This window comes from Dipodomys merriami, unplaced genomic scaffold (assembly GCF_024711535.1).
Source record: "Dipodomys merriami isolate MVZ:Mamm:240054 unplaced genomic scaffold, mDipMer1.0.p SCAF_8, whole genome shotgun sequence".
Lineage (NCBI taxonomy): Eukaryota > Metazoa > Chordata > Mammalia > Rodentia > Heteromyidae > Dipodomys > Dipodomys merriami.
Window position 1 is genome coordinate 592,590 of NW_027206401.1, and position 26,910 is coordinate 619,499.

Here is a 26,910-nt window from a genome sequence, read left to right on the forward strand (position 1 = left end):
ACCAAAAAAAAAAAAAAAAAAAAAAAGAAACATCATACCTGTAGTAGAATTCATTTGTAACCCTTTGCTTGCCACCCAGTGTGTGTACTATCAGACTTATAGGTACATTCTAGCTATCACAAGTGAATTTTGGTCCTTGTCTTGGCTAACAAGGTATGGTGTGGCCTCTGTTGAATGCTGGGCAGTGGCCATGGTCTGGGGCTCCAGTGGGCACCACCATCACCAGAGAAACAACCTCTGCCTGAAAGAACTACAGGGTGTGGCCAGAGTTTTGGCCCAGGTATTCAGTTGACAGCATAAGATATGTAGCACTTTATGATAACATAGGCTTTTATCTAGTTTCAGGCTAAAGCATGTTCTGAGCATGTTTATAGCAGACTTGACTGCACTCAACGGTGACTCTGTGGTTAGCTGTGAACTGCTAACCACTTTTCAACTTACGATAGGTGTACTATTTAGAGAGCACCAGTGAATAGTATTGTAATAGCTGTCCATAAAGAAGAGGAAAGTGGAAAGTGTTTTCAGTTTCTGTGGACCTTCACAAATACCAATATAGTATTCACATCCAGTTAGACAGGAGACATTTTTACTGTTTAATAGGTCTGCTACACCACATGCATGTATCACACAGCCCAGGTGTGAGGTCTGTACACTGTGTGTAAGTGTCATTCAACCCGGGTATGAGGCCTGTACACACATGTGTGCGTCACACAGCCCAGGTGTGAGGTCAGTACGCTGCGTGTGTGTGTCACTCAGCCCGGGTATGAGGTCTGTCCCCTTTTGTTTGCATTGAGAAAATTGTCATTAGTGCATTTTTCAGAGAAGTCTTTATCTGTATGTGTTTCATGATATACCCAATCTCAATGAACATTGTAAAGTGATTCCCTATGATTTTGAATGAGATTGTGGTAGAATTTCAAGTTTACTGCAGTTAAATTACCCATGTAGTGAGTGGGAAGTCCACTTCATTTCTAGCTTGCTTTTTACTTCTCCTCTTGGTAAGACCCATTGGCCTTTCTTCCCTGGGATCTTTCTTGAAGGGAGGACTACCCTCTGGAGAGTGGTATGCCACGCAGACTCAGCAGGCAGGTTGCTGTGGCCCCTGACCCCGTTGCTGTGAGCTGGATCCAGTACTCCGGTAGGCCACACCCCAGGGGGGGGTCTCTCCTTTTCACGGTCACTGTCCTGTTTCAGGTGTTCCCACTGCCTGCTGCCTTGAGTACCTTGAGTATGCTTGATGGCAGCCAGGGTAGGGCCCAGCATTTCACTCCTTCGCTGGCCTCACAGCAGGTGGCACCTACATGCCTGCCGTGTGTCCCTCCACACAGGGGAGCCCACCAGAGGGCTTTGCCTGCCCGGCTCACAGACTCATCCCATTCCCTCCGGACCCTGGAGGGGGGCCTCGATGTGGCCCATCAGCTCTTTACTTCAGCCCTCCCTGGTCCCAGGCCATCCCTGGTCCCAGGCCGTCCTTGGTGGCTGCTCTTTCAGGTGTGTATCCTCTTCAGTGGAACCGCAGTGTTTTTTCTTAATGCTTGAAGGAGTGAGGGCAGTGTGGGGGTGCCTGCAGCTTCGTGAAGGCAGCCCAGACCTGGCCCTGTCCTTGAAGTGGGATCTGCTGACAGGTGCGCCATGCCTCTCTCCAGCACAGGCCTACTACAGTGCTCCCCGGAGCCACACCGTCAGTTCGTACCTTTGCCAAGTCCAGAGTTTGCTCAGTGACTGGCCCAGAGGGCCAGTGCTGCTAGAATCCCCTCTGTTTTTCATGTAATTTTACCAAAAAATTAAAAACTTGTTGCTGAGAATTGTATAGATTAGGACATTTCTTGGGTGGCTGTATCTCTTCAAGCATCACTGAGCATTGTGGATGAAGCCTGCAATTCGTTTTTAGGCTGGTTTGGTGAGATGTTTCAACACAAGTGCATAGCTAAGTATCTCTTAGCTGGCCTGTGGATGTGAATCAGGTCTGAGATAAGTGTTTGGGGTATCCTGCCTAGAGAGTTCCTGGATTCCCAGACCCACAGCTGCGTGGGCAGCTCAGCTCCATTCTGTGAGCAAAGGGTGGCAGCCCCCCTCTCATGTGGGGGGTGGTCCCGTATCCCTCTCAGGGGCAGCACCGTAGGGCCCTGCCATGCAGGAGGGTGGGTCTGTGAGTCCTGCTATTCGCCGGTTCTAGCTTTTCACTGCCGGAGAAAATGAACATCTGGCTTCCTAAAAGCACTGCCGTTTGTCTGTTGCCTTACCCGTGGGACTTTCATGTCTCAGGACTTCACAGTAAGCGCTCATTTTTTCAAACAGGAGACGGACAGCGGTTGGCCTGTGCCTTAGCCAATCATCTTTCCCTGCTCTTTGACGCCAGCCTTACAGGAACCCCAGCTGCTCTGTCAGGTAAAATGCATCTTGATCTTAAGGATGACTTTGTTGGTCATTGTGTCAGCTGATGATTGCACTCTGGTCTGCTTGCACTCCACACGGGGTTTGGCTGAGGCTTGGGTGGGAGAGATGGGGAATGATGAAAGAATAAAGCAGATATCACCAGGCCCAGGCCCACGCAGAGTACCCGTGCCTGCAGATGCATGCTCTCTGTGAGACAGAAGGAAGCCAAATCTTAAAAGAGCTGGGATATGTTTAACTAACTTAAACAAAAGATGTAATTGAAAATTATTTTGAAATAAGTAGAGTTGGTAACAGACATGTTTATAAATGCAACAAGGTGAATCTTTTTTTTTTTTTTTTTTTTTGGATTGGTGATGGGGCTTGAACTCTGGGCCTGGGCGCTGTCCCTCAGCTCTTTAGCTCAAGGCGAGCGTTCTACCACTTGAACCACAGCGCCACTTCCAGTTTTCTGGTGGTTTATTGGAGATAAGAGTCTCCTGGACTTTCCTGCCTGGGCTGGCTTTAAACCGTAATCCTCAGATCTCAGCCTCCTGAGTAGCTAGGATGACAGGTGTGAGCCCCCGGTGCCCAGCTGAATCTTCTTTCTTAAGAAGGTAGAGTTGAGATTGTGAGCAGCAATGTTAAATTACTACACCTTGCTTATAACTCTAACCCTTGGGGTTCTCAGTTCTAAGCTCAAAATATTACAGTGCCCCATTAGGTTCAGATAGTGCTTATGCTTATAGATAATTTACCCAACACAAAAAGAAAGGCCATTTTGTAGGTCATCTGTTTTATACATTGGGCCTGGCCAGCGTGAGGGTTGGGGGAGTGACACTGGGAGCGGGGTTACTGGGAAGGTGTCGGGGCCGGGAGGCTGCTGCTCAGATGCCCATGTGTGTCTGGGTTTGGGCTCAGCCTGAGCTGGGGGTCTGTCTCAGGCTCGCGGTAGTGTCTGGGTGGCCCCTGCTACGCAGGGCCTGGCTTCCTGCTCCCCTGCTGTCAGAGGAGTTGTGGGGCCGTGACCCTGGCCTCCCGCCAGCAGCACACTCTGCTCCCAGCCAGCCTGGCTTTGGACTGGTAGGCAGCCGTGTGTTGATGAGAGTGTGTTGATGAGTATATCTTAATACTTGTGTCACAAGGGGGCAGCAAAGCTATTTCATATCCTTTTCTGCTCAGCAAATTTTAGCTCTGCTTGATTGAAGTCACAGGTTTTTCCATTTTTATTTTGTTGGTACTCTGACCAGTACAATAAGGGGTCACCAATTCGGTGTCTACTGTTTAAGTCACGGAGTGTGCCTGCATGCACATGTGTCTGGGGCTCACCTGAAGTCTGCTGGCTCCCTGCAGTGTATTTTCAGTACAGGTACACGGAGGGGGATGTGCTTGTCCCACGAGTCACAGTCCCTCTTCCCCACCCCCGTGGTGGCTGGCATCGAGCAGCTTCACGCCTGCTTACCACCCAGACGCCAGAAGTGACGGGCTCAGGTGACTCCCTGCCTGAGCCCCTTCTGAGAGGCCTTGAAGAGTCAGTCCGGTCAGGGCAGGAACACTGAGGAGCGGGTCCCCAGCCAGTCAGACGGCCCACACGAAGAGAGTGAGGTGGGACCACAAAGCCTTGGCACACTGGAGTCTGCCGACTGCCGCGTCTCCGCCAGCCGGGGTCCTGCAGCAGGCTGCCGACCACCGGTTCTGAAGGTGTGTGCCTCGGCAGGAGCCCAGCACACCTCAGCACGGCGCTCTGCAGTGCGCACCACAGCGGCCAGATTCTGTGCATGCACAGTGAACCATTTTGGCATTTTCTCCCCTACAAAGATAAATAATAATTGTTGCAAAGTCCACGCATGTCTGCACTCTTACATCACAGTATTTTTATAGCGTGCTCTTAAACGCTCATAGCCACCGGTGTGTATGGGGTTTGGTTTTGAACGCTATCATTTAAGAATAGGAGGGTTCAGAAAACTCTTCCTGAGAAACTGTGTTACCGTGACTCCCGGATAGATAGTTTCAGATGACTTGTCTCCTGGACAGTGTGGGTGGGTGATGCTGGCCTTACCTTTGCGCGGGCAGTGTGTGTGTCCTGGGAGAGAACTCCAGGCAGCGCCCTGGACTCTCCCTCTTGCCTCTGTCCTCAGGTCACGATGGAGCCGTGAACAGGGTCTGCTGGAGCCAGGACAGGAGGTGGCTACTCTCCACAGCCCAGGACCGGACGTTGAGGGTGTGGTCGGCCCGCAGGGCGGAGCTTGTGCTGCTCTTGGTACTGGGGTGCAGTTGGCTCTGGGGTGGGCAGTGGCCTCAGGCTGGCACTCATTGGTCTTGAGCTGTGGCCACGCTCTCCTGGGGGTACCTCCTCAGGTCCCGTCCAGCCTTCACCAGGAGGCTAGGAAGGCCTAGGGGGGGCGATTGCTTCAGAGTGGGGGACAGTGCTCACGGACTCTCACGGGTCCGTGCTCGCATGCAGGCGGAGGTGACCGCAGACACCGGAGCTGTGTGTCAAAGCGCGCGTTGAATTTCAGGCCTAATAAAAACCCATGCCCGTTCATATGTTACTTACTTCAGGATTTCGGCTTTCTGCTCACGCTGGTGTTTGTAGATGGCAGGATTTGAAACGCTGATTACAGCTGAGTGCAACCATGCAGGTTCCTTCAACTCCATCAGCTCTGACGAAGGGTTTTCCACCTGGGACAGGTGGGAACCTCGGTTAGCAGGCTTGTTGCAGGGCATCATGGCCTGTCTTTTTCCAGGGCAGAGACATGTTTCCCAAGCCAGTCCAGTCCGCACAGTTTTACTACATGGACACATTCATGCTGTTAGCGTCTGGCCCTGAGCTCCGGCTCCTGAAGGTTCACCTCGATCCTCACAGAGATGAGATGAAAAGGCAGGTTGCCCTCCCTCTGCTTTCCTTCCATCTGCTGAGTTCTGATCTAAGGGTTAGCAACATGCACGTGTCCCTACCCCATGGGCAGAGCTGAGTACTCCTTCCTCCCCAGCGGCCTCCCTGCGCACGCCCGCCTCTTTGCCGTGATTGCTGCCTCTGCGTCTCCTGCTGGGTGGTACATCTTACTCCACTGCGGTCTGGTGACTCTCCGTTAGGAAATTACTTCTAGGGGCTAAGACCATGTAGACGCTTATTAAACACACTCACTCCCTAGGCTACCCTTTAGAAATAGGACCGAGATGTGAATGAAAACAGATCTTTTATGACAGGTTGGTTACCTACTAATGCAGTGTTACAAAATAGAACTTGTGAAGTGGCGTGAAGCCTTTACGTGCATTTTTGTTTTCTCATAGGAGGTGGGATGTTTGGCTGTAGTCAGAAGCAATGAGACTGACTGCCTTCACGTTTTTCCTTCCAGGTATAAGCCAAGGAGCTGGTGCCAGGCTGTGCATTGCTGCTCCATGGCAGGCTCAGCAGATGTGACCAGCTTGTCAGCAGTGAATGACTTCTACTCTTGTATCCTTTCTCTGGTCTCCACTGTGTCACACACTTGGCCGTTTCCTGGCGCCAGGGCCCGGAAGCTCCAGTCACTGTAACTGTTCTGGTGTCAGGAGTCACAGATCATCTTTTCCACAGCACTCATTACAGCAACTGCACCTGACATAATTGCAGCAGTGAGACCCTAAGGGCTTGTTAGGACACACAGCAGGGTGGGCTTACACACATTTTGGGGCTGTACTTCACTGAACAGTGCCTAGGAATATAGGACATTTTCTTTTCTTTCTTTCTCTCTCTCTCTCTCTCTCTCTCTCTGTCTTTCTTTCTCGTCATGGGTCACTCACAGTCCACAGATGTAAGAGTCGAGCTCCTGAGTGGCTGCCGTCTTCACTCGTCTTCCCGCAGCCTCTCTGCCTGCCCTCCTGCACCACCACCTCCCCTCTTCCTGCAGCCTACCCTCTCTTGCTGTGTGCTGGGCAGGCCCTTTTTTGTGGAACATCAGAAATCCTTCCTGGGTCTCAAAATGTCCCATGAGCTGTATGAGTAAAGCAGACTGTGTGTCCTGTGAGCAGAGCCCTAACTGGATTGCTACAGACTTGGTGCTGACAGCCGGCAGAGACAGGACTTTGGAAGTTTTTGACCTCAACGTGGGCTGCAGTGCTGCGGTGATCACAGAAGTTCACTCCCGGCCCGTCCACCAAATTTGTCAAAACAAAGTAAGTTTGCAATCAGTGTATTAATTGTCAAATTTTGAGCTTAACGTGTTTTAACGGTGACAAATACATTATGATACAATTTTATAATTGCTATCAAATTCAATGTTAACTTTTATTGTCCTTTAAACTACCCTTAAACCTTGATGTTTGGCTGCATGAATTAATATTAGTACATGTAAAGTTTTGTACTTTGATCTTTGATGATCTTGTGGGCTGTTGGGAAACTGAGTCACCAGTGTTAGGAAAGATCAAATGGATCAAAGGAGAGAAAGAAGGCAGAGACCTCAGCAGGCCAGGCCAGGCTTTCATCATGGAACACCGAGCAGGGCCTGAGAGACAAGGAGTGGGGTCGGGCAGGGGGAAAGGAAGGGTTTTATCCATTCAAGGGTGAGATCCTCTTTGCAGTGTCTCTGTGGCTGTAGCATGTTGAATAATGTCCCTGCAGCTGTGGCAGGCGGTGTACTTCCAGACAAGGTCAGGGCTGAACTCAAGGACAAGGGTCAGATCGGGGGGGTGGGGAGGGGAGAGTCTCAAGAGGGGTTCCCAGGAAGGGTGGTCAGAGGGTCACGGGGTCACAGGGAGATTCCCACCATGGGCCAACTTCCAGTCTGTCCTAGTGGTGTCTTCTCACTCAAAATTCTACGGAGGGGGAGCCGTGCCACACAGCTCGTGCCTCCTGGGCAGGTGCCACACAGGGGCACTGTGGGAGGCAGAGGCTAGGGCAGCAGTTTCTCCTGAGGGCCCCAGGAATACAGCTGATGGCTTTGGCAGACATGATTGAGGATGCCAGTGGGTGCGGGTAGAAGGCCCTCACAGACTCTCTTCAGTCCTCACACTGTTCTGTTATCTGAAGGAACATCGAAGACTTGCCAACAAAGGTGCTTTTGGTTACTAAAGCTTTATTAGTGTGTATTAATTGTGCAAGAGTTTCACTGTGGTATTTCCACACATGCATATAAGGTCCTGTATGCACACATATAATGTCCTCTATATACATATATAATGTACTCTACACACATGTAATACACTTCACACCTATACAGTATACTCAACACACATGTAACATGCCCCATGCACATGTAATGTACTCCATGTACACATGATTTACCCTATACGCAAATGGAATGCACTGCATACAGATGTATTCCATTCATGCATGTGATATACTCCCTACGCACATGAAATTTACTCTAACATGTAATATACCCCATATACCCATGTAATGCCCCCAGACACACATGTAATATGCTGCACACACATGCATTGCCTCCATACACACATGGAAGGCCTCCCTGTACACATATACCCCACACACATGTACTGCCCTGCACACATATTTAATATGCCCCATACATACATGTAATGGTCAACTGCCCCTCCTTCAGTTGTTCTCACCAACTATGATGTTGTTTGTTTGCTCTAGGCAGGATCTTGCTGTATAACTTAGACTGGCCTGGAAGCCTTAATCCTCCTGCCTCACCCTCCGTAGGTTTGGGGTTATAGGTGTACACCACCACACCTGCTTCAAGCTGTAATGGTTGTTTATAAGGCTTGTTACTTTAAGAGTTTGACTAGTGATGTCTTCTGAATTCAGAGTGAGAACCTGAGGTGTCACTGTGCTCAGTGACAACTGGCTAGGAGGTTTCATTGTCCACACTCTAACCTAGTTCCAGCCCCAGTGGGTGGTGGTCTCTGCTTTACAGAGCAGCTGTGGTCTGTGACATCGCATGAGCAGCTCGCCTTGGGAGAGCAGACTCTGGGTGTTGACCCACAGCCCAGAGACAGACTCCATGAGGCCCCTTTCCTAGGGAGGGGAAGCTGGTGTGGTGGGCCAGAGGAAGACTGTTTAGGGGTGCTGTGGGTGAGGCTATGGAGTCAGAGGCTCATTCGCTGGGGACAGGCTTGTGGGATCAGTTAAGGTGGCCACAAACCCAGAGGTGGCAGTGTGTGGGGTGGTTGGCTGCAGGCATAGCCTTTCAGGCCCCAGACTGGCTTCTTATCCCGACACTTCCCTACTTTTGGCCCTGGCATTTGTTACCAGAATGTTCCAGTCACAATAGGAGACACTTTTCTGGCTGAATAACACCATGGTAAATATCTACATAGTGTTGTAAGGAAAAGATTATTCCTTTTCTGCATCTTCCTTTATTTGTGCAGAATCTTACTGAATAAAAACAGAATAAACATGTTTTTAAGCATTTTGCAGTAGGTCACCAGATGAATGCAGGCCTCCCTTTGAAGAATTTTGTAACTTCTTTATGGGGCTTCAAATAGCAGATATCACAAGCAAGGCACATGCTGCTGCGGTCTGTGCTCTATGTAGTCTTGGCTTTGTGCCTCCCAGGGAGAGCAGTGAGGAAGAGGAGTCGGCCTGGCAGCTTTCTGGCAGCCTTGGGCTGCTGCTCAGCAGGGCATCGACTTCAGGTTATGACTGGTTTAGACTTCGTGTATTTCTGGGCTTGCAAATGGGTCCCACAAATGAATTGCTAACTTTTTAAATGATCGTCAGTCTAATTCCATCTTATTTTGTAGACATTATTTTCTTTCAAGTGCAACTCAAAAGACATTGGCAGCCGCTCTCTTGATGCAGAGTCGAGCTGTGGGTAGTCGCTCTCTTGATGCAGAGTCGAGCTGTGGGTAGTCGCTCTCTTGATGCAGAGTCGAGCTGTGGGAGCTGTGGGTAGTTGCTCTCTTGATGCAGAGTCGAGCTGTGGGTAGTTGCTCTCTTGATGCAGAGTCGAGCTGTGGGCAGCCGCTCTCTTGATGCAGAGTCGAGCTGTGGGTAGTCGCTTTCTTGATGCAGAGTCGAGCTGTGGGTAGCCGCTCTCTTGATGCAGAGTTGAGCTGTGGGTAGTTGCTCTTGATGCAGAGTCGAGCTGTGGGTAGTCGCTCTCTTGATGCAGAGTCGAGCTGTGGGTAGTTGCTCTCTTGATGCAGTCTAGCTGTGGGTAGTTGCTCTCTTGATGCAGAGTTGAGCTGTGGGTAGTTGCTCTCTTGATGCAGAGTGGAGCTGTGGGTAGTCGCTCTCTTGATGCAGAGTGGAGCTGTGGGTAGTTGCTCTTGATGCAGAGTCGAGCTGTGGGTAGTTGCTCTTGATGCAGAGTGGAGCTGTGGGTAGTTGCTCTCTTGATGCAGAGTCGAGCTGTGGGTAGTCGCTCTCTTGATGCAGAGTGGAGCTGTGGGTAGTTGCTCTTGATGCAGAGTCGAGCTGTGAGTAGTTGCTCTTGATGCAGAGTTGAGCTGTGGGTAGTCGCTCTCTTGATGCAGAGTTGAGCTGTGGGTCTGATCTGTTTAGTGACACGGCCGCGCTCATGCGCTCATCTCTAAGGTATGTGACCACAATTTGTGGTCTTGACCATCCTGGCATCTGCTCTGTGCTTGGAACCAGGGATTGACTAAACCTGTATTTGTTCATTGGAACCACAGCTAAGGGTTCAGTCATAGAATGTGGAATGAAGACAGCTCTGTGGGTTATGTGCTCAGCTGTGAGGCCTGAGGATAAATGATGGAGGAAGAGAAAGAGGAGAGAAGGGAATCTAGGGAGGAGTTGCTTTTTAAGTACTAGATGGCACATGGATATTAGAAGCTAATATCATCTAGAGAACATTGAACACATTTTAATGTATTACAACAGACCTCTGTATCCATGGTGACATGGTTCCTGGAATTCTGCCATGAATGCCCAGCGTTCACAGAGTTCAGTACTTTAGTACTGGACTGTGGGTCTGGGTTCATTTCCCCCATGTCACCCAACTTGTGCTACAGGCATGCTGACTTCCAACAACCTAAAATGTTCACTTTACCACTGAGATTAGGCACATTCCATGCGTGTAGAGGTTGGGAGGACGACAATCAGGTGTACCTTGCTTGCTAGGCACCACAAGCTTTCGGGGGGACATACCTTCACAAAGTATGTATACTTTTGTGTATACTTTCAGCAGATCACACAAAGGTTTAAGCACAATTGTGCTTAATTAAGCACATCTTGTGGGACTGACTGAATTTTCCATATCCGCTGAGTTATATAGTACACTCGGCAATGTAAGATTTTCATCTTGTACTTTATTTTTTTTACTTTTTGAATGTGCTTGGCCAAAACCATGTGAATAAATTCATGAGTAAGGTTGGCTTCTTGTATCCTCAAATTTCAGTATGCAAAAATTTACTTCAAAGTAAATGTTGCTAATGTTTACATATCTGCCTGGAAATTTCATGTCGTTGCATATTTGATTCATTTTTCTTGCTTCTGTCAGTCCTTAGATAATACAGTTACGTGAGAATTAACTAAATTCACCAAATATTTTACTTTTTGAGTTAAATGTTTTTGACCAGGAGGTGAATAAATCTGATGTATGATGGTCCTTAGTGTTATAGCTGTTATACTTAAAACGTATGTCATGCTGTGCATTGGGAATTTGCTGCCTCTTGTTTCTTATGCATTTTCTTCCCTTGTCGGTCGTGGACTTGAACTCTGGGCCAGGGCGCTGTCCCTCAGCTCTTCAGTGCAAAACAAGCCCTCTTCCACGTGAGCCACAGCACCACTTCTGGTTTTCTGGTGGTTAATTGGAGATTAGAGTCTCGTGGTCTTTCCTGCCTAGGCTGGCTTTGACCTATGATCCTCAGATCTCAGCCTCCCAAGTAGCTAGGATTACAGGTGTGAACCACCAGCACCCGGCTGATTCCTATGCATTTTGTGAATTATTCAGAAAATGATATCTTTGCTCATTTAATCTTTGAATTTATATGACTTTTATTAAAGCCAATCACAAAATTGTAAAAATGAACATTTGGAAAGTGGTCTGTCAGTATTTCCATTATATTTCCACTTTCTTCTTCTTCTGTTTATTCTTTACATTTTCCTGAGGCTTTCGACAGTTCCTGAAAGTTTTTCTAGATTGAAGCTTGGTAGATGAGAGCCAACTCAGATTTACTTTTTTTTTATTTGATCCAAAAGTTTAAATTGTTGCAGATGTTTAGGTTACAAATGCAAAATAGAATTTTGGAATCTTAAATGCTTTTACCCATAGCTTAAAAAGTAAAACCGTAGCTTTATAGTGTGGTAAAGACTTTATAGTGTGGTAAAGACAATTCTTCTAAGCTTTTCCCACCAACTTTTCTTATATTTTTGAAGAGAATCTGTTTTTGGAAACGGTGTGATAATGCTAGTTACTGTCATCATGTGCCTTTTCTATCTTCTTTCGTGTGTGCGTGTGTGTATGTGTGTGTGTGTGTGTGTGTGTACGTGCACACACACACGTGAGTGTGCATGTGTATTTTATATTGGAATTTGAACTCAGGGCTTCTCGACTGTTTGAGCCATACACCTAGCCCCTATGTTCTTCATCAGTTTGAGCAGAGTCTTGGGTGTTTTGCCTGGGCTGAGTGCACTGTAAGCCTCGTATTTATATCTTCCACAAAGCTAGATGACAGATACATGCCACCATCTTCACTGGTTGAAAAAATGGGGTCTCTGTGGCCTTCCCCCTGGGCTGGCCTGGGGCTGTGAGTCTGGCTCTGCCTTCAGAGAAGCTAAGATTCCAGATGTAGCCTTCACACCCAGCCTCTGTTTCATTGTGGGAAAGGACTCAGCTTTTTACACGTAATGCTTTTCTCTCTCAGAGGACTAGACAAGGTAACACATGGAAGTGTCTTAACATGTGCTAAGTTCATTACATGGAAGCTATTGCTTTCCAAATATGAAGGCTGGTGAATTTTTCCTGAGAAGACTCTTCGCCGTGTCCTGTGATGTGTGCCCTGCTTCCTGCTCACCTGAGCCCACGGCCTGGAGACTCCGGTGGCCTCTGTTGTCAGTGTTCCTGGCTGTGACCCTTGCCCGCCCATTGCGAACACTTTTTGTAAGAGCTGTTCGGAATCAATGCCTAGTCCTTGTTCTGCCAGCCCTGGTGGTGTGGCTGAGGTTTTGGCATCAGACCTCAGGCAGAGAAGCAGGAAGACCTGGCAGGAACTGTGGCTGGTGACCTGAGGCCCTCCTGGCCTGGGGGGCGGGGGAGGGAGGAATGGGGGGTGCTGTAAACTCCTGACTGAATCCTCTTCAGAGGGTCGACAGAGCCAGGAGAGGCTGCTCCCTCACAGCAGAGCTGGGCAGGAAGAACCTTGTCCTGGATGGAAGTCCAGAGGGCACTTAGGAGTGTCTGCTGGTTCCCTTTCTATGGAAGGCTTGGGGAGCCAGCCGGGCTGGTGCAGGCCTTGGCCTGCTCCCTCCCTGGGCAGGTCAAGGAGTGTGCCTTCCCCTTTGTCTCCTCCAGTGTGGGTGTCCTGTCCTTGACTCTGCTACCCCTGTGGTCCCTGCACAGCTGGCCGACACGTCGGCCGCATTGGCCGGCCGCCTGGCCATGCTCCGGGCCATCAGCCTTCGTGGTGTGCCCTTGGACAGAGGTGTTGCATTAGCGAAAATAGTTCTGGGGATTTTATGGGAAATAACTGGTTTTGTTTCCTGAAAATAAACATGTGACGGGTGTGTGTTGGAATGTGAGGGAACAGGACGAGGTGGAGGTGGCTTCCCACCCCCTTAATGGCCTGTTTTCTAAGACTCCTCACATTTTTGTGCATTTACACAGTACATATCAGAGGGGTCAGACAACCACAGCATGTGGGCGCCGCTCCTCACGAACTGCCATTCTGGGAGTCCAAATACAGGCACAGCTCAGCTCCTTCGTAATTGACCCAAATGTCAGAGTTCTGATAAAGTATGAAGCAGGGTCTCCTGTGAGCTCAGCTGTCTGTGAGTGCCAGCAGAGCACACCACGGTTAGTGAGACTCCCCACGATCACTCCTGTCTTGATGGTTAGGCAAACAGGATTGCTGACTTCACTAGACACCATGTTAGCAAGAGTGCCCTGTATGTCAGAAATGGCTGTATTTTCCTACAGTGTTATCCTGTGTGTGTTCATATTATATCATGAAATAACTCATTTTTATATGGAAAACGAGGATTTTTTGTTTAGTTGACATTTTTAAAGTAGATAATAGGTGATTTTTTAAGACTTGGTAAGTTCTCTCTCCAGAGAAGAGACTTGCCTTTTTGGTGATGTAAATATTTAGACCTGGATAGACAATTTAAATTGAAAAGCAAAAAAAAAGAAAAGAAAAACAATGAAAGACTTTTTAATGAACTCCTTTCTTTTGGGCAGTGCTGGGGTTTGCATTCAGGACCATGCCCTTGTGGGCAGCCACTGTGCCATTCGAGTCACATCCTAGCTCCTTTTCACCCTTGCTTTGAATGGAGTCTTACATTTGTGCCCGAGCCTGCTGGGACTTCAATATGCCTGTTTGTACTTCCTGTATATCTGAGATAACAAGCCTGCCCCTCACACCTCACTTTTATGGAATGAGATGGAATCTTTCAAGCTTTATTGGCTTGAGCTGGGCATGAGCCATGACCTCCTTGTCTTGGCCTCCTGCATAGCCAGGATTGCAGGTTTGTAGGCGTGAGCCACAATGCCCAGTTGACTGAAATGATTTTGTTACACTGGAGATTTCAGGTTTCAGAAGTAGTCACATTGATATTTTGCTTTATTAGTTTTATATCTTTAATTATTTTTGTGAAAAGAAATAAAGTGATCATTGATACAGATAAAACTCTACTCCCCCACCCCCACATACTCATTCTTCTTTGATAATTGCTACAACTTTGGGGCAGATCTTCACCACTCCACCCTCAGACCCGTGTGTCGGGCTGCTCAGTGTGCTACTCTCGTAATGCCTGCTGATGGCTCCACTGTTTGTTTGTCTTGTATATGTTTTGGTACGTTTCTCCCACAATGCATTTCTCTCTGAACGCTGCTGGAGTGTCTCCACCCAGCACTGAGCGTCTCCTCGTCATCAGGGTATTTTGTCAGCCTGAGCGTCACTTCATTTTAAAGTCAAAAGTTAAATTTCCATATTCTAGTTATTTTTTGGCTCTTGATCTATATTAGGGCCTTTTGTTTATTGGCTTGTTTTAAAAACAGATACTGCATAGGCATGAAAAGAGCGTGTTCTTGTGTCTGTTGGCCTCAACCTGTCAGTTATATTTGAATTGTTCAAGTATTCTTGATTTTTTTTTAATATACTTGATGTTTCAGTTATGGAGAGAAGTGTATTAACATCTCCCAGCATGCTTGCAGTCAGTCAGTTTCTCTTTCCCAGGGTATTCATTTTTGCTCTGTGCATTTTCTGAAGGCCATGTTATTAGGGTTCAGGATTCCATGCTTCCTTTTATCACTTAAAACCTATTTCCAGGTAGTTTTTCTTTGCTTTATTGCCTCCTCCCTCCTCATTTTCTAGTGCTGTGAATCTTACCTCATTGTGTTTTGAATATGATGTTTTTTCCTCCATGTCTCACTTTTAACTTCTAAAATAGATATTTAAATGTATTCTGTGAACTCTGATATGAGTGTATTTTCTTTCTCTTACAATTACTATCATCATTCATACTTTTGATCTTATTTTGTGCTTTTAAAATTTTATATTTCCTTTCTCCTACATTTCTTCTAAAACGAACTTTACAACTTTGGGGTGGGGGGAGGATGCAAAGGGATGGGAAGGGGAAAAAAGGAGGAGGCTACAATGCTTGGTAAGAAATGTACTCATTATCTTGTCCATGTAATTGTAACCCCTCTGTACAGTATTTTCACAATAAAAAATACATTTATGATAAAAAATAAAACTATACTGAAAATTTAAAAAAATAAAAACATTTCTTCTTTACTGCCTATTGAAATGGACAAAAATGTTAAATGTCGTGTCCCCTTAGTGGCCTGGCCCCATTTATCATGCCTGTGCTCTTTGGTCTTCTTCAGCCCCTATCTGTCTGTTAGCTGTGCAGAGTGAAGACCTCTTTCTGAGAGGCGACTTTCTGTGAGCAGGGTCTCTGTTGGTGCTGTGTGTGTGTCCAGCTTATGGTGTAGTGTTTAGCAGATGATCTCAATGTGTATCATTATGTTATGTCACAAGTCACCAGGCCACTCTAACTTGGGACCAGCTCCTGGGGTGTGCAAAGAAGTGCCACAGTGGCCAGGCCCCTTGCCTAGCAATGGGTATTGCAGTTTCTAGGTTTGTGAAGAGGAGGAATTGCGGGTGCGGGCTTTGGAGTGCTGTCTGACAGAGGGAGGAGTGCAGACTCAGTGTGTGCTAGCTGGTTGTTACTTCTGAACTTACATAATAAGCCTCTGTTCTTGTTTATAAGCAAGGAGTTGCTTTTAATGTGTATTGAAGTATAAATCCTTAGGAATATCCTTTGTATATTTTGTCTTAATATATTTTAACTGTTTTCCTTTTTGTTGTTTTTATTAGTGTATATTAATTATACCAAAAGGTTTCATTGTGATGTTTTCATATGTGTAAAAATGAGCTTTAGGATAAAAAAAAACCTCTTCTATTACTTTCTTATTTTCCTCTCCCCAAATAGAATGCTGTTACAGTTCTCTTTTTTTTCATATATGTGTGTAAAGTACTTCTAACTTATTCACGCTGCTGCCCATTCCTTCCCCCTCCCGCTGGTTCCTTCCCAGTTGTTTTACCATGTCACTCATATTTTGGGGCGGGGAGATCATCTTTTGGGGGAGCTAGATTCCCCATATGAGATGGAGCATGAGAGAGATGTATATAAGTACAGAGATGGTCGTGTTTTTGGAAACAGAGCCTTGCCCTATATCCCTTTGTAGCCTAGGCTGGCTTCAGACTCTGTATCGGCCTGTCTCAGCTGTCGAAGGCTCATATTGTAGGCACGTACCACCACCCTTGTTTAGACCATCTTGACCTGGAAGAAAGGTCCGTCAGTAGGAGCCACATCATTTCACTTCCACGCAGGAGCGTTCGGTGACCACTGGTCTTCCAGAAGGACCTTTGCTTCAGGTAGCCTGCGGGGCCCTCCCCATAGACTCTGCTCAGGAGTCCTGGGGCTTCAGACTTGGACTCCGAGTGTTTAGCAAGGGCATGTTTCATGTGCTATACCATGTATGGCTTGTTATTTAACAATACATGCTATTGTTCACAGCTTTCTATTCCTCTGGCTCCCAGGGGTGTTATGTACAGAGGAAGCACGCCTCAGCCACTGAGGGGTCCAGCTCAGCCCCAGGTGTTCTGGAAGGTCTGTTGAGTTGCATTGCTAACGGTCGCATGGCTGAAACATCTTCTCAGATAGGGGTGGCGTATACAGCATCTTGACCTGTTACGACCTCAGAGCTGAGTGCCGGTGTGGTGGATCTGACTGAAATTGTTGCCTATGAGAGACAGTTTGGGTTGATTTCCCACCTGGCTGCAGCAGTTACAGGTAGGGTCAGTGCAGTGCTGCTAAGCCAGCCTCCCCTACGATTGCAGGGCTCGTCATTTACCACGCAGCAGCCCCAGGCATACAATCTTTTCCTGACCACGGCCATCGGTGATCCCATCAGACTGTGGGACTTGCGGACCCTGAGGTGAGCCAGCTGCACTCGGCTCTGAGGGAGGGACCCTGACCGGTGTCCCTCATGCCACGGAGCTGGGCTGAATCCACACCATCTGGGGAGACGGACTTGGGCCGATGGGGGTGCTGGTGGCTGGCATGAGGGGATGGGGCTGCTTGTGCTCAGAGGGCCGGTTGCCCGCGTTAGGCTCCCGAGAGGTGTCGGGGCCTCACAGCCTCCGCACCACGAGCTGGATTCCTGCTGGACATCACATGTGCCCCATAGCAGCCCTGGGCCCAGGTACCCTGGGAGCAGATGGCCATGTTTCTCCCTGGCTGCTTTTCCAGCCCCACAGACTCCTGGTTCCCCCATCAGGGGCATTTCTTGAGATACGTTAAAATCAGTCAGTATGTCCCGGACGTGTTTGTGTGTTTATGTCAAACATAAAATCCTGTTTCAGCAAGTATGCATGTACCTTCTGGTAGTTATATGATGGCAGGCACTGCATGTACAGGTTATATACAATGTACTCAAATTGGTGTGTGTGGGGTGGACAAGGATACAGCCAGCAGTAGGCTTGCTCTGCTCTTTAGTGTAAGTGGGTCCAGTGGACAAGATCCCAGTCCCCCACCCCCAGCCCCGCCTGTCTCAGGCTGTGCTCCTGATCGCTCAGAGACCGCTCTACTGAAGGCTCTGGTTACCCTCAAAAGGAGTTGGAGATTCTCCAACTTTTCAAAGGAAAGTGCCACACAGTTATTAAAATGACCCTGCACTGCACTTGATGAGTACGACCCTTAGCCTTCTGAGCTCTCTTCAGCTATTTACAGTGCACCTCTCAATCCCCACGCATGTGTTAAGCAGGATGTAGCTCGGGGGCAGAGCCTTGCTGGCACGCGGGGCCTCACCGGCCCCGCCATGCTCAGCCTGCTGCTCCGCGTTCATTCTGTCCTCTGGGTGCTGCTTGTGTCCTTGCAGGTGTGAGCGCTGCTTTGAAGGATGCCCAGACGGAGGCTTCCCCTGCGGCATGGCTTTCAGTCCCTGCGGACGGTTTGTGGCCTGTGGCGCGGAGGACAGACACGTGCGTGTGCTTGCAAGTCCTTGCTTTTGGGGATTCCAGATGAGCTCCCGCATAGACTCTTAGCCTTCATGTGCTAGGATAAGAATCCTGCTCACGGGTCACCGTTGGTCAGTGTTCACACAGCAAGGGTATTTTAGAATCGGTAGCAGGTGGACATGAGAGGCTCTGACATGCTTAGTGACGTGAAATAGATAAATCGCTCAATGACTCATTTTCTGACCCATTGGTAAACACTTCACAGACACGAGTGTGCACTGCATGGGAACATTGTTTCATGCCCTGCTCCGTCTTAGTTACAAGATAATAAGCAGTCCATCAAATGCTACATCACACCTGTGCCTGGGGTCCAGTTGGCCTTAGGGAACCAGTGTCTCTTGGAGTGACATGATCATGCCAGTGACTGTGTCCCCTCTCCAGCCCGCTAAGGTCACTGAGGTCAGGTGTGAGGGTGTGCTCTGGCGTTGAGGTCAGGTGTGAAGTGTGATCTCTGGTGTTGAGGTCAGGTATGAAGGGTGTGTTCTGGCGTTGAGGTAGGTGTGAAGGGTGATCTCTGGTGTTGAGGTCAGGTGTGAAGGGTGTGCTCTGGTGTTGAGGTCAGGTGTGAAGGGTGTGTTCTGGTGTTGAGGTCAGGAGTGAAGGGTGATCTCTGGTGTTGAGGTCAGGTGTGAAGGGTGATCTCTGGTGTTGAGGTCAGGTGTGACGGGTGTGCTCTCGTGTTGAGGTCAGGTGTGAAGGGTGTGTTCTGGTGTTGACATCAGATATGAAGGATGATCTCTGGTGTTGAGGTCAGGTGTGAAGGGTGTGCTCTCGTGTTGAGGTCAGGCGTGAAGGGTGTGTTCTGCTGTCAAGTGTTGAGGTCAGACGTGAAGGGTGTGTTCTGCTGTCAAGTTCGGGTGTGAAGTGTGATCTCTGGTGTTGAGGTCAGGTGTGAAGGATGATCTCTGGTGTTGAGGTCAGGAGTGAAGGGTGATCTCTGGTGTTGAGGTCAGGTGTGAAGGGTGTGTTCCGGTGTTAAGGTCAGGTGTGAAGTGTGATCTCTGGTGTTGAGGTTAGATGTGAAGGATGATCTCTGGTGTTGAGGTCAGGTGTGAAGGGTGTACTCTGGTTTTGAGTTTGAGTGTGAAGGGTGTGCTCTGGTGTGGAGAGCAGGTGTGAAGGGTGCGTTCTGGTGTTGAGTTCAGGTGTGAAGGATGTGCTCTGGTGTTGAGGTCAGGTGTGAAGGATAATCTCTGGTGTTGAGGTCAGGTGTGAAGGGTGTTCTGGTGTTGAGGCCAGGTGTGAAGGATAATCTCTGGTGTTGAGGTCAGGTCTGAAGGGTGTGTTCTGGTGTTGAGGCCAGGTGTGAAGGATGATCTCTGGTGTTGCGGTCAGGTGTGAAGGGTGTGTTCTGGTGTTGAGTTCGGGTATGAAGTGTGATTTCTGGTGTTGAGGTCAGGCGTTAAAGGTGTGTTCTGCTGTCGAATTTGGGTGTGAAGTGTGCTCTGGTGTTGAGGTTAGGTGTGAAGGATGATTTCTGGTGTTGAGGTCAGGTGTGAAGGATGATTTCTGGTATTGCAGTCAGGTATGAAAGTTGATCTCTGGTGTTGAGGTCAGGTGTGAAGGGTGTGCTCTGGTTTTGAGTTTGTGAAGGGTGTGCTCTGATGTGGAGAGCAGGTGTAAAGGGTGCGTTCTGGTGTTGAGTTCAGGTGTGAAGTTGATCTCTGGTATTGAGGTCTGGTGTGAAGGTTGTGTTTGGTGTTGAGGTAAGATGTGAAGGATGATCTCTGGTGTTGAGGTCAGGTGTGAAGGGTGATCTCTGGTGTTGAGGTCAGGTGTGAAGGGTGATCTCTGGTGTTGAGGTCAGGTGTGAAGGGTGATCTCTGGTGTTGAGGTCAGGTGTGAAAGATGATCTCTGGTATTGAGGTCAGGTGTGAAGCGTGTGCTCTGGTGTTGAAGTCAGGCTGGTGTGTGCTGGTGTTTAGTTCGGGTGTGAAGTGTGATCTCTGGTGTTCGGGAGTGAAGTGTGATCTCTGGTGTTTAGTTTGGGAGTGAAGTGTGATCTCTGATATTGAGGTCAGGTGTCAATGGTGTGCTCTGGTGTTGAGTTCAGGTGTGAACTGTGATCTCTGGTATTGAAGTCAGGTATGAATGGTGTGCTCTGGTATTGAGTTCAGGTGTGAGGTGTGATCTCTGGTATTGAGGTCAGGTGTGAAGGATGTGCTCTGGTGTTGAGGTCAGGTGTGAAGGATAATCTCTGGTGTTGAGGTCAGGTGTGAAGGGTATGTTCTGGTGTTGAGGCCAGGTGTGAAGGATGTGCTCTGATTTTGAATTTGAGTGTGAAGGGTGTGCTCTGGTGTTGATGTCAGGTGTGAAGGGTGTGCCCTGGTGTTAAGTTTGGGTGTCAAGTGTGATCTCTGGTGTTGAGGTCAGGTGTGAATGATGTGCTTTGGTTTTGAGGTGGCTTCCCTGAGCACAGGAGCCCGCTCTGAGCTTTCCCTCCTGCTAGTGGCACTTGGATTACTGGAAAACCTGGAGAAAGTGTGTGGTAGGTGTGGCTGTGTGCTGACCAATTCATCCCTCAGGTCACATCAGGATGAGTCCTGAGGCAAAGTGAAGGGAGTCTGATGTGCACACACTCACTCATGTGGGGCATGAACTAACTCCATTATGAAGCCTTTAAACTGTCAGCTCTAGAAACCATCTTCCAGCCTGATGCTGGAAGATCAGCTCCAGCCTGATGCTTTGAAGCAAAGCCATGCATACATCTCTGCCTCGAGTTGCAGGCTGATTCCTGGAGGCAAAGCCACACATGCAGCTCTGCCTCGAGTTGTAGGCTGATGCATGGAAGCACAGGAGGGGCTGCTACTTGTCTTCCCACTCTGTTGGGGAAGATTGGATAAAAAGCTCACTTTTGCCTGTGGTTGTCAGGTGGATGTACTGGCCAGCCCTGCTCTCTGCTCTCTTGTCTCCTAGGCTTACATGTATGAAATGGGCATAAGCACCTTTTCCCATCGGCTGCCAGGACACTCGGGCACTGTCACCGCGGTGGCCTTCAACCCCGCAGCCCCTCAGGTAGGTCTGTGTGATATGGACGTGGGCACCGTGGTGGTCCTCTGGGAGGTGGTCTGTGTGGTGTGGATGCGGGCACCGTGGTGTCCTCTGGGAGGTGGTCTGTGTGGTGTGGATGCGGGCACCGTGGTGGTCCTCAGGTGGTCTGTGTGGTGTGGACGCGGGCACCGTGGTGGTTCTCAGGTAGGTGGTCTGTGTGGTGTGGATGCAGGCACCGTGGTGTGCTCTGAGGTGGTCTTTGTGGTGTGGAGGTGGGTACTGTGGTAAGTGGTGTGGGAGGTTTTCTGTGTGGTGTGGATGTGGACACTGTGGTGACATTCAACCCCAGCTCCCTAGGTAAGTTGGCTTGTGTGAGTGGGGATCTGTTAGATATGGCCTTGCTTCACATTTTACAAATATTTTTGTATCCTGGTGACATTTTATATTTGAAATTACACACCAGTTGCTATTGAATATTGAGGAAATTAGGAAATAAGCCTTTATTGGGAAGAAAGCAATGGCGACATTTTCTGTAAGTCTTAAGAGAGTTACCGGTAGTGTCTGTGCAGGTCTAGCAGTCTGTGGTTGCATGCCAGGCCGTGAGCGACCCACCGTTGCCGGCCTGGCCTGGACTTACTGCTGAGGAGACAGAATCAGTAGGGGTCCCACAGTGCTGCCCACCAGGCCCATCACACCCCAGCCCTTCTTCAGCCTTGGTCTGTCTTTGCCGTCCTTAGGGCGTGAGCTGAGGGGTGTGTTCTTTCCAGTGACAGTGCCGAGGTGATGCTGTGCAGGTGCTGGAGCCCTGCTTCTCTTGACAGGATGTCACTGTTAAATATTCTGAACTATTGTTGTGGCTGGGTCCTGAGCTGTGTTTTCCTATGAGGTTGGGGATGGGTATGCTGGTTCAGGCATCATATCTCTTTATGGCCATCACTGGCCATCACTGGTCAACAGGGAGAGGATTCCTTGGGACACCAATTTTTTTTTAATTTTTTTATTGTAAAGATACTGTACAGAGGGTTACAGTTACATGAGTGAGGTAATGAGTACACTTCCTTTTGAACATTGTTACCCCCTCCATTGTTTTCCCCCTACCATCCCCTCCCTCCCTCCCTTCCCCGAGGTTCTTTTTTTTTTTTTTTTTTTTGATTGTGATTAAGTGATTACATAATTTCCGGAAATTCACAGTATTGTGGAATAATGATGCTCATTTAAAGTCACAAGTTCATTCTAACTTCCCTGGAGCAAATTGTCTATCACAGTCTGTAATATATAACGGTGCTCACATGTTATATACCATATATGTGATCAGCAGCATGGGGATATTTGGTAGTGGTTCAACCAGATGAGTGGGAGTTCTTTGTTTCTTAAGTCCTGTTAGTTTTGTCATATCACCTAACATTTTGGATTTAGCATCCACTTATCAGGGAGACCATGTACTGTTTGTCTCTTCGTTCTTGGCTTACCTCGCTCAACATGATTCCTTCTAGCTCCATCCATTTCCCTGCAAATGCCATTATTTTGTCATTTCTAATGGCTGCATAATATTCCATTGTGTACAGATACCACAATTTTTGGATCCATTCATTTGTGGTGGGGCATCTAGGTTGTTTCCATATCCTAGCTATTGCGAACAGTGCTGCAATAAACATGGAGGTGCACGTGTCCTTGTATATTGGTTCCTGTTGTTTAGGGTAGATGCCTAGAAGTGGTATGAATGGGTCATAAGGGAGGTCAATCTTTAGCTTTCTAAGGACCCTCCAGACTGCTTTCCAAAGTGGCTGTATAAGTGTACATTCCCACCAGCAGTGTAATAGGGTTCCTCGTTCTCCACATCCCCTCCAGCATTTGTCGTTGGCTGATTTGTGGATGTGGGACATTCTGACTGGGGTAAGGTGGTATCTCAGGGTTGTCCTTATTTGCATTTCCTTCACCACCAGGGATGATGAACAATTTCCTCATGTGTTTCTTTGCCATTTTTATTTCTTCATTTGAGAAGTCCCTCTTTAGTTCCCTTGCCCATTTAGTAATTGGTTTGTTAGGTTTGGGAGGGATTAGTTTCTTGAGTTCCCTGTATATACAGGATGGGACACCAATTTTTATGTGAAGGCCCAAATAAAAGTCTTATTGAGATGGACTAAGAGCAATGGCATGGTGAGAAGTAACACGTTCAATTGTATCCTACCAAACAACTCAAAACACAACCCTACGCCAGAGCCCAGGCCTGACCCGGCCAACCTCACTGGGTCTGACCGCAGCATAAACTCGTAGCACAGTGCACACTGATTTCTTCAGGAACAAAAGCATGTTGAACTCTTCATCATTGTTTCCTTTGGCCTTGCCTGATCTCCTCAACTGATCTTCATAAAGTATGTGGGAAAGACACACATGTGATCTAATGGAACTATTCATTAAAGAAATGAAAGAAACTGACTTAGCGGTAGGGCCAAGGTGCTTAGGCGAGACTATCCTTAAGTCCAATTGCTTTCATCAGAGTTGGCAAAACATAATTGAGTTACTTCAAATACATGTTAAGAAATGATTGTTTCACATAAAGTAAATTGCATATTTATCTATTATATACCATATGTAATAGATTATACTAAATATATGTGTTAATATATATTTTTTCTTTTTATGTTAATTTACTGTATTGTTATTATAGAAGGTACAGGGGATTACAATTTCATGAGTCAGTAATGAGTGCATTTCCTTTCCTACAGTGTCTTTTGTTCCTTCACTCTCTCCCAGTCCCTCCCTCCTGTCTCTGCCCACAAATGGTACATTTCACTTTCATCAGTGTCCAGTGCCCTCCACTGTTCCACTTTTTCATCCTTTTGCCTTGAGCTCTGTATGCTCCCCTGCACCTCCCAAAGATATACACCTGAATATACATACATTTAGAAGACAGAATCATCAAAAAATAAAAATGAAAGCCAGGTGCCAGTGGCTCACGCCTATAATCCTAGCTACTCAGGAGGCTGAGATTTGAGGATCACGGTTCAAAGCCAGCCTGGGCAGAAAAGTCCATGAGACTTTTATCTCCAATAAACCACTAGAAAAATGGAAGTGGCGCTGTGGCTCAAGCAGTATAGTGAGCTTGCCTTGAGCTGAAGAGCACAAGGACAGTGCCCAGGCCCAGAGTTCAAGCCCCAGGACCGACAAAAAAATTAAAACAAGAGATCTTGTTTTCACATTTTGGAATATATATATATGTATATATATATATATATATATATATATATATATAATGTATGTATATATAAAGTTTACTTATGAAGCGCCACTTAGGTATTGTACCTTTGTGTTTTTCTCAACAGCATTCTCTTTTGGTCTCACTGTGTGTATCTAGAATCCTGTATAATTTATTATGTCCCGGTGTCTTTGATGGAGTTGACATTATTGCATGGTGACAAAGAGGTTCCCACTTTCAGTTTTCTGTACATGGATGCCCAGTTTTCCCAATACCAACTATTGAAGAGGCTATTTCTACTCTGTGTGATTTCGGATCCTTTGTCAAATACAGATAACTGTAAGTGTATGGGTTTACTTCTGTCTTCTATATGTTCTATTGATCTTTGGGTCTATTTCTGTGCCAATACCAAGCTGTTTCTATTATTATAGCTTTGTAGTAGAGCTGGTATTACTTTTTTTCCCCCTAGAATTGCTTTGACTATTCTAGGTCTTTTGTTGGTCTGTATGGATTTTTGGATTATTTTTGTCTTGGTGAAAAATGTCATTGGGATTTTGATGGGGATAACATTGAATTTGTATATAATTTTTGGCAGTTTGGCCATTTTCACAATATTGATTCTATCTATCCATGAACATGGAAGGTCTTTCCACTTCCTGGTGTCCTTTTGATTTTTTTCTTCAGATTTTTATAATTTTCACTATAAAGATCTTTTGCGTCGTTGGTTAGCTTTTTTCCTAGTTTTTTTTTTTGAGGCTATTGCAAATGGAGTTGATTATTGACATACAGAAAGGCTGATTTTTTTTTTAAGACTACTAATTTTTGTGGGTTAATTTTGTGTCTTTATACTTTGCCAAAGTGGTTGATCAGCTCTAGGAGCATGGGGACAGAGACTTTGGGTCGTTTAGGTATAAAGATCACGTGGTCTGCAAATAGAAGTAGTTTGATTTTTTCTTTCTCTGTGGATCCCTTTTAGGTCCTTTTCTTGCCTTATTGCTCTGTCTAGGAATCCCAGGACTATATTCAAGAGGAGTGGAGAGAGTGGGCATCCTTGCCTTGTTCCTGATTTCAGGGGAAATAGTTTAACTGTTTCCCCATTTCCTTCCTTTTGTCAGCCAGTTCTCTCATTGCTTTAATGGTCCCTTTGTCCCTTTTGTCCTCCATCTCTTCTTCACTTTCACTGGGGTTTTCCCTGCAGTGTTTTGGCTTTTTAACTTGGGTTATTGTCTTGATTGTTCATGAATTTTGTAATGTTTCATGACGATGTATGCATTTGGGTTCAGAGATTGTTGGGGTCATTCAGATTGTATCTTAAGTTCAGTGGTGGTAGAGTGTGATTCACTGGATGGATCTCTGTCAGATTTTGCATTTGGCAACTTTCAGCTCCAGATGGTGCAAATAGTAGAACTGGTCCTGGTCAGTTTTAAAGCTCTGTGGTATGGGGGTGGTCTGGTGTTCTGGCCTGGGCTTAGGCCCAGTGGTGGGTTCCCATCATGTGGTCCTCAGCAGTCTACTGTTCAGCCTGGATCCCTGGTAGTTGTAGTGAGGAGGTTGTCGAGTCCAGAGGTGCCAGGGGCAGTCTTCAAGGAACAGTGATGCCTACTGAGTAGTGCTCTTAACCCATAACGGGAATCTCTAGATCTGACATAGAATCTAGCAGATAATTCTGTGCCCTTCACTAATTCATTAGATGTCCATTTAGTTTATTATTGAATGCCAAGTCAAATTTTACCCCATTTTCACTCTGAGAGTAAAAATGAGAAATCTTCAAGTATGTGGCCAGAAAGGTGCATTGGTTTCAGGGGCAGGACAGACCAGTGCCTGGCATAGGCAGCAAGAAGCCAGCAAAGGCACGTTCCTCCTTGGCTTTCCTATCCAGGCCTCAACTGATGGGATGATGCTCATTGCTGCTTTCCTTCCTTTCCTCCTTCTCTTTCTTCCATCTCCTGCCCTCACTTGATTCCTTTAACTGTTTTTTAAGGACTGTTACTGTGAGAGCCTTTCTCCTGCTTGCTGTGGCTGACCAGCCCTCCCTGGTAGCTTCTCTGTGGGCCACCAACCCTCCGTGGTGCCTGAGGAGCTCATCCCAAGTAGGGTGGGGTTCACGTGTATGGGGAGCCCATTCCAAGTGGGGTGTGGTTCACGTGGATGAGGAGCTCATCCCAAGTGGGGTGCAGTTCACGTGGATGAGGAGTTCATTCTGAGTGGGGTCGGTTCACGTGGATGAGGAGTGGGGTGCAGTTCACGTCGATGAGTTGTGGGGTGCAGTTCACATTGATGAGTTCATCCCGAGTGGGGTGCGGTTCATGTGGATGGGGAGCTCATCCCGAGTGGGGTACAGTTCACGTGGATGAGGAGTTCATCCCGAGTGGGGTCGGTTCACGTGGATGAGGAGTTTATCCCGAGTGGGGTGCAATTCACGTGGATGAGGAATTCATCCCGAGTGGGGTTGCGGTTCACTGATGAGCTCATCCCGAGTGGGGTGCGGTTCACGTGGATGGGGAGCTCATCCTGAGTGGGGTGCAGTTCACGTGGATGAGGAATTCATCCCGGGTGGGATGCAGTTCACGTGGGTGAGGAATTCATCCCGGGTGGGATGCAGTTCACGTGGATGAGGAGGTCATCCCGAGTGGGGTGTGATTCACATGGATCAGGAGCTTATCCTTAGTGGGGTGCAGTTCACGTGGATGAGGAGG

The 26,910-nt window shown here is 47.6% G+C and overlaps 1 protein-coding gene across 8 annotated transcripts in view; it reads left to right on the forward strand.

The window, feature by feature from the left end:
- Wdr27 (WD repeat domain 27) overlaps window positions 1–26,910 on the forward strand; it is a 105,413-nt gene that overhangs the window by 37,672 nt on the left and 40,831 nt on the right. For 4 of the 8 annotated variants that reach the window (XM_070010318.1, XM_070010316.1, XM_070010320.1 and 1 more), the window contains 9 exons: window positions 1,041–1,138; window positions 2,299–2,388; window positions 4,512–4,633; window positions 5,121–5,254; window positions 5,733–5,830; window positions 6,407–6,528; window positions 16,849–16,946; window positions 17,889–17,991; window positions 20,944–21,042. In XM_070010318.1, coding sequence (XP_069866419.1) covers window positions 1,041–1,138; window positions 2,299–2,388; window positions 4,512–4,633; window positions 5,121–5,254; window positions 5,733–5,830; window positions 6,407–6,528; window positions 16,849–16,946; window positions 17,889–17,991; window positions 20,944–21,042 — 964 coding nt within the window. Of the gene's footprint in view, window positions 1–1,040; window positions 1,139–2,298; window positions 2,389–4,511; window positions 4,634–5,120; window positions 5,255–5,732; window positions 5,831–6,406; window positions 6,529–16,848; window positions 16,947–17,888; window positions 17,992–20,943; window positions 21,043–24,341; window positions 24,554–26,910 lie in introns of all 8 variants that reach the window. The other 4 variants (XR_011369294.1, XR_011369295.1, XM_070010319.1 and 1 more) reach the window with 4 other exon arrangements.